Source organism: Rhinichthys klamathensis, unplaced genomic scaffold, assembly GCF_029890125.1.
Source record: "Rhinichthys klamathensis goyatoka isolate OS25496 unplaced genomic scaffold, OSU_Roscu_1.1 h1tg000370l_1, whole genome shotgun sequence".
Taxonomy (NCBI): domain Eukaryota; kingdom Metazoa; phylum Chordata; class Actinopteri; order Cypriniformes; family Leuciscidae; genus Rhinichthys; species Rhinichthys klamathensis.
In genome coordinates this window covers 47,364-59,712 of record NW_026606878.1, presented here as the reverse complement: position 1 = coordinate 59,712, position 12,349 = coordinate 47,364, and the positions used below count along the sequence as shown (strand labels likewise).

At 42.2% G+C, this 12,349-nt stretch overlaps 1 protein-coding gene across 1 annotated transcript in view; it reads left to right on the top strand.

Annotated features, from left to right (window-relative positions):
- Window positions 1-12,349, top strand: part of erc1b (ELKS/RAB6-interacting/CAST family member 1b) — a 198,416-nt gene that overhangs the window by 161,768 nt on the left and 24,299 nt on the right. The window contains exon 18 of the mRNA XM_056233411.1: window positions 3,709-3,807. Within this exon, the coding sequence (XP_056089386.1) occupies window positions 3,709-3,807 (99 nt within the window). The remainder of the gene's footprint in view (window positions 1-3,708; window positions 3,808-12,349) is intronic.

The window sequence follows — 12,349 nt, the reverse complement described above, 5'->3', positions numbered from 1 at the left end:
ATGTCATTGGCTAGATCATGGACAAGGTTCGAAGGCCACACATGGACACTTGTAGCAATTTGTCTCTTCTCTCTAGTTCTCCCCTCCGGAGCGAGTTTTATCTCCTGGCGGTGGGCCTCTTCCGCTTGGAGAGTGGTAACTGTATAACACCCCTCACCTGTTTTCAAAACAAAGATGTGAGGCTTGAACGTTTTTGAAAATCATCTCTGTGTTTTCATTCTTAGTAAATTAGAGGGGGTCAGCCTTAAGGGGAGGTGGAGGAACTCTGTATAGTGATGTTTAAGTAACTCTGGCATGTTTTTAGGAAAATTATGGCAGATTTGCAGTATTGCCTCATATCATTTTATTAACCCTGGGAAGGTTCCTCAGTTTGACTGAATGAAAAATGATACACTTTTTTTCTTACTGCGGAACCCAAAAGTAGATGTTTTGAAGAATTTTCTCGCTGCTTTCAAGCTTAAAACAGCACCACAAAAGTTGTTCAAACGTCCTTTTCACCATATTACAAGTCTCCTGAAATAATTCACTAACTTTGTTTGAGAAAAAGGCTAAAATTGAATGGCATAGTTGGACAAAAAACTGTAACCACCCTCAAGTTGTTCCAAACTTGCATGACTTTCTTTTTTCTATGTAACACAAAAGAGGAAGGGGGCGGTGCTCCAATGTTGTTTTGGACCCCATTGACTTTGTGTATGGGCATACAATCATCAAAATATATTCTTTTTTTTTCTTTTTTGCAGAAGAAAGTAAGTCATACAGGTTTAGAATGCCATGAGGGTGAGTAAATGTTTTAGGTGAACTGTTCCTTTACACTTGAATCAGTCACAATGTCAGAAACAAGATTGCGCCCCAGTGCACATATACACACACTTGTTCGATTGTACAGACCTATGAGCAAAGATTTCCCCAGTGCAGTTCAATAAACATTTTACGAGTCCCTGCGCCCCACTAAACTCGGTCGGTATCGAAACCACTTCACTCGTGAGCCGGCAAATAAGCAAATACCTCCTCCCCTTTCTCTAGTTCTCGCTTTAGCTTTGCAAATGAGTTTCTCTCTCCAGTGGCCTTAGTCATCTGTAGGTGCTCTGTGCCCAAAACCCCTGAAATCTTACAGCTTCAAGGCAAATGTTTGTTTTTAATGTTTATTTTTTTCCGATTTTTGTCAGGAGAGGAAATGAACGATGCATGTTCATGCTGGGAAATCCGTGTACGCCTAATGTTAGCGACGTTGGCTGAATAATTTTTCCCCCTCTATCTCGATAACTTCTTTGCTTGTATGTAGGTCTGTACCAGGATTTAAAAGCCGGAGAGCTTAAGCCTGACTTTCCGAACCCTCGCCCGAATCCTTCGCACTAACCCGCTGAGCATGTGGAACAAATTGTCTCAAATGGGGTATTTTCCTCCTCGTGAGGTAGTGACAGTTGATCTAAAATGTTGCGTTTTTTTTTTTTTTTTTGGGGGGGGGCTATAATGGCTTCCCCTCTCAGCGCCTCGGCCTCCGGCCTTCTCCTCCATGTAGACTGCTGCCTTCTGCGAAAAACTGAGAGGTTGTTGAGTACAGAGTGTCTGAGAGCTGCTCAGGTGTTTGTTCAACATTTTTATTTAACCTCTGACTAAGTGGCTTGTTAACAGGTATAGAACGAGTCGTGCCTACACAAGAACTACTACACATCGTGCCTTGTGGGTATCTTTTTACTGCGTGTTTCCGAACCTATAGGAGCACAGAAGAAGGTTTTTAAAGAATGTTTCAACTGTTTTTGTCCATTTATTTAGTCAAATTGGTCCAAAATAACATTGTACCCCTTAGACTTTAATTGTATGGACAAAAAAAAAAAAACAGGCATCATTTAAAAATATTTTCTTTTTTGTTCCACATAAAGTCATACAGGTTTGGAACAACATGAGGGGGAATAAATGATGACACAGTTTTTATTTTTGGGTGAACTATCCCTTTAAGACACTTTCTCATCCAGGTCAGTTGCGTTCACATAATTCTGACCCAGACGTTCACACACGGCTGCCCGGTGGTCGGTTAAAGTTATGTTTATTACTGTAACAGAGGAGGAGGATGGGAGAGAAAAACTGGGGGTGTGGGAGATGGAGGGAAGAGGGTGAGAAAACCAAACAGAAGGAGCCCAACCATCACATTCTGGTCAGGGAGCAGCCGGGAAAACAAGCTGAAGAATCCGGAAGGGCAGGGTGTGGGTCCACTCTCATTCGAATGTAATGTCTTATTGATACATTTCATCGCTTATTCTCGTTGCTGTGTGACGGTGGTGTCAGTTGTGATGGTCGGCTTCCCAAAAGTAATCATGTGCATTTTTCCTTATTTCTGCAATAGATTTATTTAACAAAAACTGGGGATCATGCCCGATAAGACTTGACTACATTAACCCCAACTCAGTTTGGGTGTAGTTCTTTTCTGTCATAATTTACATACCCTCATTTTGTTCCCAGTGTTTATTTCTAATGTAAGACACCAGTGAAATTTTGAAAAATGTTTACGCTGCTCTTTTGCATTCAATGGAAGCAATATTGAGACCATTCCAACCACATAGCAATGTGTTAAAAGCCATTCTGAATACTCAGCAACTGCATAGCAAAGTTTTAAAAAACGACTCTGGAGCTTTGTTCCCTTGTCAACTTCCAAAAAATTAACTACCGTACACATAGTTTAAAAGTGATCCAAACAACTTGCGTGCTAAATTCCAAGTGTTTTGAAGCCATGTGTTTGATAGATTTGTGGGAGTAAGAGACCAAAAAGTGACTGAAAATCTTGCCGTCTGTCCCCAAATGTCATTCACATTTACAAATATTCGCTTGTGAGAAGATGTGTCATGCCAGGTTTGACATCAGTGATGAAGTTGGTTGGTGCATGTCTCGTAACCACGTGCAACTCTCCAAATTTTAATATACGTACGTTAGAATTAAATTGCAAAGCTACAGCAGAGGGTAAATGATGCCAGAGTTTTAATTATTGGCAAACTTTTTAATTGGTAAATTGTAATGTAAAGAAAAAGAGAGAAATACAAACTTTAAAGGCATTTTCTGTTAGTGTTGCATGCAGGATTCAAACTTATGTCGTCCACATGAGTTCCACAGCTCAATGTGTCAGAGCCTGTGCGCTCAACCTCATCTCCAATAAATTAGTACATTTCTAATCTAAGAAGTGAGCAGACATGGAAACCTTGGGGCGCTTGTTAAAACTGTACTTGGTTTGAGCAAGTTGAGGCTTGAATCTCTCCTGTATCAAGCAGGGAGGTGAGTATGCTGTGCGTGTGTGTTTATATTTGAGAGAAACTGGTGTTTTGTTCTCTATTCTCTACATCTCGGATCTTCTCTCACCGTCTCTGTTATTGCTTTTTCACACCCTTCTCCTCTGGGTTTAAAAGATCTCCGTCGCTCGCTTTTTTCCTCCTCACTCAAATCCATTCCAGCTGAAACTTGCGTGAATACTCTGTGATCCCCCTCTCGCTGTAGGGCTCGAAGTAATACTCTGTCTATCAAAAGGAATATCAGAATCACTTCTTATAATGCTTGTAATTGAATTCATACAGATAAAATTTCCACTCTTAACAGCATGAGCTGAGATGGAGATTTGATAACTCAAGCCCCAAGACTACCAGGCTTAGAGTCAGAACGGGCTCATTTCTAAATATGTACGTGTGTGTTTTGGCAGTAGTTAACAATGAGCTTTATCTTTTACAGACACAGAACCGCATGAAGTTAATGGCTGATAACTATGAGGATGACCACCTCAAGGCCTCCAAATCTGACCAGACCAATCATAAACCCTCTCCAGATCAGGTGAGCCAATCAGAGCGTTCATTTTTTGAGTGCACCTTAGAGAAGCACTTTCTTTCTTTATCCTTTACTACATCAATTAAGTTTACTAAGGTAAGCGTCACTTACTTGGGGTTTGTGATTATATGTTTAAATGATTTTTTAATATTATTATTTTCCATTTTTATTATGAATGTTAAAAATATGTATTTCTCAAAGTATCTCTCTCTCTCTCTCTCTCTCTCGCTCACTGATATCTGATTTCTCCCTAAAGGCCCTATTCTGATTTATAAAAAGGCAATTATAACCAAACAAAAACAACAGGAAATTACATATTTCATATGTAATAAGGCACTGCATCCTCAGCTCCAATTTGTGTATTATTTCATATTGGGTCACCATGAAAAAGCTCACGTTTTCTCATTCATGAATGTTCGGGCACACACATCCCTGAGTGTTTTTCTTGGAAGAGTTCAGGCACACAGGATGATTCTGGAAGATTTAACTGGCTTTGTTCTTTGTTGCTTTAAAACGTTGAATTCCTTTCGCCTTAAGCCTCTCTCCTCTGGATGGCTGTCCAACAGGAATTAGTTCATAAGGAGAGAAAGAGGAAAGAATTGACATGATAAAGGATGAATAGAGAGTGAAATTCAAAGAGAAAGGACAGCCTGTTGCATTCTTCAGTCCCAGCTCTCCCAGGAAGCACAAATCCTACTGGTTGTTATGACATGACTTGATGCGCTAAACGCAGTGTGTCATACCTGTCCATGGACTCCTGAAGTAATCTAGTTCAAGTGCTACATCCTAATTCACATGCTGAAAGAAACCCATCAATCAACAACACTCCGCCCAGGCCCTCATCACAACACAACACGGTATTCCCAACCGTGTATGTGTGCGTGTGTGCTGTCGGAGCCAATTGGATCTACGTCTACACACATATAACACACTCAATCTCCCATGCACACACAGAAATGTGCTATAAAGCTATCCCAGGGTCTCTCCCCCATTACAAACCCTTTTCATTGTCTTTCCCAATTGCCAAGAAAACACTTAGCTCACATTTTCCTGTGATCTTCATTTGTCACTTACATATTTCCAATTCAAATAAGAACACCCTCACACATCAACACCTGAGCCCATTCCAAACCTCCCCGATCGCACTGTTATCACCTAAACATGCCGACTGCAGAGCTGGGACCGACAGGGACCTCAGACAGCATTCATTGCAGGTATTTTCCACAGCCATCCAGGACAGATGGGGTAGAGGCCATGTGTGTTACTCATTTTGAGCTCATACTGCTATGGTTTCAATTCCTGTTGGAGCATAGCTGCCTTTTTTGAGAAGGGAGAAGGGGGGGGGGGGGTTCAGTTAAATGGCTAACTAATCACCCTTAACCCTCTGTTGAGAGATGGAGAAATTAATGGCAAAGTGGTGTCTCAATCTTATAGATGGCATTCATTCAGCATTTTTTCACAACATGTAAAATAGTGTAGACTCTGTGCTGATCCTCACTGAGTGTTTGACAATGGGCATGCATTTTCAGTGCAATACATGACCTGCTCTCACCCACTAATAACTTCTTTCTTTAATCCCATGCTGCCTTGGATTAAACCTGCACTCATTTTCCACCAATAGGACGATGAGGAGGGCATTTGGGCATAGCCAATCATGTGCCCTCTCCCAGCCATTTTGTTCAGAAGGGTGAGAAATGTATAAATGGGGAATGATGGTGGTCTTCTGTATTTCATCATGTGTTAACTGTCTTTGAGTGTGCTTTTTTTCTTCACTTTCCAGTTCATCCTTTCATCCTTTATTTCCCTCTCTTTGTTTTCACGTTTTGTGATTTCATTGTCCGTTTTTTTTTTTGTCTTCCTTATTTTGATGTGTATATTAATGATGTTTTTTTTTTTTTCTCAAACATTGTTGTGCATCTTTTTCAACTTGTTGGCCACAACCTAAAAATTGGTCACAGCCTAGGTCTGTTCTGATTTGTTCCTGGGCTTTATTTTTAAACGTATTATTGCAGAAGTTTTTTTTATTTTTATTGATTATTAAATGAATTATAAATGCATTTTTCTTGGTGTTCAGGACCGAATCCAAACAAACCTGGGTGTTGTTTTTACAAAATGTGCATATTTGTCATCTATTGCTATGTTGATAAATTTACATATTGTCAGGCCAATGCAGTTACTGGTAATATATAGCATTTAAATGTTCGATTTTTAAGGACATTTTAGCTTTGAATGATGAACCGTTTGAATGATGAACCGAAAATCTGAGTCCTGAAACAAAACCAGCTAAGAAACACTGCTTTTATATAGTGTTTTTATGAATAAATCAATGCAGCTTAAGCCCTTTAAATTGATTTTTATAAATGACTTGAGCAGCTATTGAACTGGCATATTCTTTCCCATCCCTTGTCGAACATCTATTCAGGATTTCTGTCACGCAGACAGTTGAATTCTTCCCTCCACCTTTATTATTTTACACACACAGCCAAGGAACAAATCGACCCGTCTGCCTTTTGACTGCTGTGGTCTTTTCCTGTCTTTTCCCTCCAAAAAAACAACAACATTCTCATATTTGCCTCCACACTGACAGCTTTGATGGATGGTTTTGAGGAAACAGATAGACTGTAGAATACATATGATCTGCACATGTTTAATCCATAGGACACATGCGCAACCGTTCGCGCTCTCCCATCAGAGCCGTTGCCCTATGCCCGAGGTGATGCTAAATGCCATGTGGCGTTTTGACTGTAATTAATTTGCAGGTTGCTCCCTGTCGATGCAGCCTGCAGATAACACGTCCATTGCATGAACAGTCGCATGCGTTAAAGCGCATATACTGCGAGTGCAATTAGGCGTAGCAGAGCGCTGGAGAACAGAGTGGAATTGTGTGTGCTGTGAGCCGAGTGTTTCGGCAGTGTGAAGGGAGGTTTTTAATCTGAACAGCTGCCCACATACACTGTGTCCTATTTCAGGCAACTAATGGGCCCCTTTCGCTAATGTTTTTGCTTCATTCGCAGTTCTTAATATATGAACCCCTAAGCTGTTCGCCCAACATTTTGAGGAAGAATTCAGATCGTCCACTACACCCACTGTGGCAAACCTACATGTAACCGTAACATTAAAGTCGCTCTTTGTGTATCATATGACCATGTAAAACTTGTAATGGCATTTAGCAGGGCAGATCAAGACCCCCAGGCCCCTGAATGTATTAAGGCTCACATAAAGGGCAGCCGTGTTCTCCGAACCGTGTTCTCAGGGCAAGGTAGGGGGAACAGCAGTCGTACGTACAAGTGCATGATTAGAGGGTAATAATCTCAACATGACTCTGATCTCCTTCATGTCGAATTGTGGGTGGTCGAGACCTATTTAATTGCTCAGCATTTGGCACGATAACCCACCGCAACCCTGAAATCGCTGTCGGCTATGATGAAATGCAGTCCGTTTTAATCTGACTGTGTGGTGCATCACTAGGTGTATTTACAGATGCTCTCTGGCCCTTGACTCTGTTTTGTGTTGTTGTTCTTTAGGGGTTCACATTTTCTCCTGCGGCTGGCTGTTTTTTGTTGATAATTGATGCATGTCTGCTTTTCTTGTCCTCTTCCATCATCCCAGTGTCATTGTGTGATGATGCGTGTGGTTTTTCGGAGCTCTGGAGTTTTGGAAATTAACCCCCAAGAGTGAGGGAGCTTGAAATTTTCAGAACTCTTACAGTTACGCTAACAGAATATTTGTAAGCTCTGCCTTCAGGTAAATGTCAAGATGAGCTGAGCTTCAAATGTGAGAAGGACTGACAGATCATCAAACCCTTTGTAGTAACTTGTCCTCTTATCTGTTTGTCCTCTTGTTTGTTTGAATTCCTTTTGAAAAAGTTTGTTTCTCAATTTTAGCCTAGACATCTGCAAGAAATGGGGAAAGAGTGATGTCCACCACAAACTTGACTGTATCATTTCATTTTCTGTGCAACTGGAAGGACCAGACCCAGATGAGAGATGTCCTTGTAAGCGAAAAAGTTGTCCAACAGTTGTTTCCAACCTTCCAAAACAGGTCAATCCACCACTTTCCCCCCCTGGGTACACCTTCCTCCCTAATTTTCACATCTCTCCCTCTTTCTTTTGTCACAAAGGTTGTTTTCAAATTGCGTACAACATGATGCCAGAGTGGGTGTTGGCATGCGGAGCAGAAAAGTAATGAAGACTCCATTGTTGTCACCTCTATTTGACGACCTTAGACATTACTAACCGTTTGGATGGTGCAATTCCATGGAAAACTGCGAAACAGAGTTTGGCAATCACTCGCATATTCCAGGGGTCAGTGGGTACCCGTCCCGCTGGAGCAACTAAGGTGTAACCTCTTCTGAACCCGTCCCATGAGCGCAACCACCCACCATTTGCCCACATTATTAAAACGGTCCCGCCCCTCAATGAGAGAACAGAGACCCTGTTGCTGCCTTGGATTTTTTTTCTTTCGGCTCAAAAATGGCTCAGTGGTCAGAGGAGGAAAATTTCAACAGCTCTGTTTTAGTCATTAATATGAACCCAAAATGCATGTTTGCTTTCTTATTTGCCGTTTGTACTTGCATTGTTTATTCCAGCTTGACTTTTTTCTTTCTGTCAGTTCCAACTGACTCCAGTCCAAATATTTATAATTAGATTAAAATGGGAAACATGTGGCGGCGAGGGAAGTTGCAGGGGGTCGTTGTTGAAACCTTCCCACCTCCATATGATTTCAATATAAAACTGGCCTCTGGCTCCATGCGCCTGGTGCAGACAGGAGGGTAGACAGTGGTGGGGCCCTCGCTCAGTCTGGGGGACTTCGCTTGGCAGAGCACAAACTTGGGGTTTCTGCGGAGCCCCTGAACCATGCTGCCCTACTTCCTGTACCATGAAACTGAGATCTACATCCCTGGAACAGAAGAGAGTCACTGTACCCCAAATGGCTCAATCAGTTACTCTCCGAGTGGAATCACTTCTCCGTTTGTCAGAGTAAGAGCATGCCATAGGAAATGAGGAAATAGGGTGTCATTGGAAACATACCCTAGCTCCTTGCAAGGGGTCAGAGGTCGTTTGACGGATGGTCGTTGCTCACAGAGCCTCTGGAGAGGCCAGTAGAGTGAAATGACTCTTAGCCAATCAAGCGTGCGACAGATTTCAACCAGTTGGTCCCATCAGCACGTATGCGGCGGGTTTTATCTGACCCCGTAATCGGAGCCCCTCGCTCGGCTTGATGAGAGACCGATGACTGCCCTTGAAGACGAAATGAATGGTTCTGCAGCGGCTACATTTGAATCGGCCAATCGGAAGAGTGTTGAGATGGCAGCATCTAAGTGTTGAGATGATGTCATGAAGGATGAGCTCACCTATAAGAACTCATATAGGAGTGTGTTGAATCTCTCCTCTGTCAAGGCTTTTGGCTGAACGTTCTCCTCTGGATCCTGAGAGAGACTCTGCTCAGCATCAACTGGATAGGCGATGACTTCCCCCGCCACCTCTGTTTTTCACGGAGTATGTCAATATATGTATTTTCCTGAGAGGAATTTTGAGCTGGCTCGGATTGAGATGGTACGTGTTTGGGGAGGTTAAGTTCGTCATGTCAGAAGTTATCTCAACATGTTCAGTTTCTCACGATTTCCAGTCCAGCTATATATAGTCCTGAATTTTGAAATCTGTCTGCCTTGTGGCGCAACTTTTGCTCCTTTTTTGAAGATATGAAGGTGCCACTTTTGATCTACTCTCTTGCCCTCTCTCCCTCGTTCTTAATGTTCCCTCTCTTCTCCCTCTCTCTCAGGCATAACTTTGCTTTTTTGGGCAGTTTTGTTTGCCCAGTCTTGCTTCACTGCCTAACTGTCCTGCTTTTTAAGGCCTCAGCAAACCACACGTCTTGGCCTGCTCTCCCAGGATGCATCACTCAAGAAAAATACATTTTAATGCTGCATCCATGTTTCTGGTTTCCCTCTTGGCACTAGGCAATCCAAGGACATACTGGCCTGCTGGGTTCTGCTTGCCTGGTCTATGTCAGAGGGTAAACTGGGAAAATAGACTAAAGATGTCAATCAAAGCACAGCATTTCTAATGAATGCTGAATGATGAAAAAACTTTTTTTGTTTTGTTTTTCCCCCAACATTGCATCAGTTTCTCCCCTCAGAGTTTTGAAGTTGATTTTAGGCTGTCATTAATTGGTGAGTTCTGGCGATGATAAAAGTATGGATTTCTGTTGTTGACCTCAGAATTACCAAATGACTGAACAATCCTATCAAAACAAATAATTGCACGACTCCTCCCTCCTCAAACTTGCTGAACCCAGCATGGCCACAATTTCTGCGCAAGCTGCTGAAACAGTAAAGTTCGAGGCTCATTGTGGTGGGGATTATGTGGTTGGAACGTTTTGGCCCCCTGGTCCAGTGCGCCATTTCTGGATGTGTTAACGGGCGGACGTGGAAGCCCTACCCTGGGCGTTGCGCCGATCGGCTTCCCTCTCCAGGTTAGGAGGGGAAAGTGCTCGTAATATTATTTATTAATGGTCCATGACTGTGAGCCGTGGAAAATCCTCAAGACTTTAGAGTGTCTTCTAGCTGATAAAGCAATTGTCTGAGCATTTCCCACTCCAGTGAAACACTGAAAGAAATGGTTATTGCAGGGAGATTGTTAACCATGCTCATCTGGAAAAACAATGCATCTGGAACTGGTGCTGTATTTGTTATGCGATATTTCCCTGGGATTTATCACTGGAAACGTGTTGATGTGTTCACTTCCAGATTGTTCTTGTTTTTATTAGGGGTGCTTAGACATGTTGCGTCCTAATCTCCGCCAGCTAAATGTTAGCTTCATACTGCTAATAAACTCCCTGCGGCATGTCAATAGGCCTTAATGCTTTCCAGAGCTGTGGATGGGGGGCCTGGAGCAGGTTGAGCCCTCTGGCCCCCCTGCGGCCGCCGCTGGTCTGATTTAAGCCTGATAGGAAAGAGCTGGCTCAGATTCTGCACCCTGCCTAAGCTGTCCAACAACCACCTTAAATCTCTCAGTTCATTTAGCACTTAACCAGCCGTGGACGGAATGAGCGCTGGAGACCGGACGCGTGGAAACTGCATCGTTGCTCTCTCTCCTTGTATTTCTTCCTCCTTTGCTGCTGCTTCTTCTTTGTCTCTTCCCCCACCTAACCCTTGGTTCAGTCTGTTTCCGTTTACCTAGCTCTCCAATTAAGCCTAAAATCGAGGGCCTAGAACTACCTCTATTATCAGTCAATAAAAAGGGAAGCCTGCCATGTGTGGTTCACACTTAAAAGAGGTGTTACAGGTTAACATAAGATGCATATGTGTAGAGATATCTTACCAAACTAGGACACAAGTGCATGTGTAAACCACATAAATATAAAAAGTGTGAAAATGCCATACTGTGATTTTCTTTCGTAACAATTTAGCTTTGATACATCACAGATTTTTTAAAGTATTATATTTTTTTGTGTTTTATATTTAAAGTAGACAATAAAGTAATGGTTCATGGTAATATTTAAAAAGTAATTATTTAGTATTAAAACATTTACCTATTTAAAAAAATACTAAACAGAATGTTTTCTAATATATTACAAATTAAATGAATAAAATTGTATTAAATTCAAATGTAATTAATTATGATATATACCATTACCAATGTAGCGCCTGGGCCTATGTGAAAGTGTATCATTTTCTCTTTGAACTAGAGCTGTTGACACACTTCCTCCACACTTAAATTATTCCTGTCTCTGAGGACCAGGTGTGATAGCAGAGGATTGTGTATTTCATACATTTCAGTCTGTTAGAGCCATCTCTCGACCAACTCTGCACCCTTGAACCCACCAAGAGCCCCATTCTCAGCCTCTCTGTTTCCTCTGCCCCCTGTCTTTACATGCGTAGCGGCGTAAGTCTTCTGGTGTTGAGTGCTACACAGGGGAAACACTTTGACCTCAGGATGTGGTTCTCCTTAGATCTCTCCATCCACAGCTGTTCTCAAAACTCTTTTTGGCCTCTTGTGGAGCACTGACAGCAACACAAGAGCTATCTTAAAAGTTAGGGCTGTTTGTGCTACAAAACTGCTCCAAGTCAATTATAATACCTGGAGCAAGTTATCTGTTAGCATTCCCGTTTGTCATAATGGCAGTTGCTCGGCTATCCAGGCAAAGGAGAGAAGTTGGCAACAAAACAACAAACAACTAAAATAATACAAATAGCTGAAAGCTTTTTAAGACTTCAGATGAAGGATGCCATTAAAAGAAACAGACTCAAGTCAAAGGTCTTCCGTGCATCGTAAGGTTAAACTTAAATGTGACACGTTTATAGCGTTGATTTAAATCTTCCGTTCATGATTTTCTGAGCTCCCTCTTGTTATGTTCAGATCTGGCTTTAAGTGATTAACTCGTCTGGTTTGCCCGCACAGTGGGGTAGATGTTCTGGAGCTTTGCTACATGTTCACCCCTTCCTCTGCTTTCTCTTCTACACACCCGGTTAATGATGCCCCTCAACCTCAGTTTGAAGAGGTCAGGACCTTCTTTCACCCCAACACCCCTCACCTTCAGGGTGACG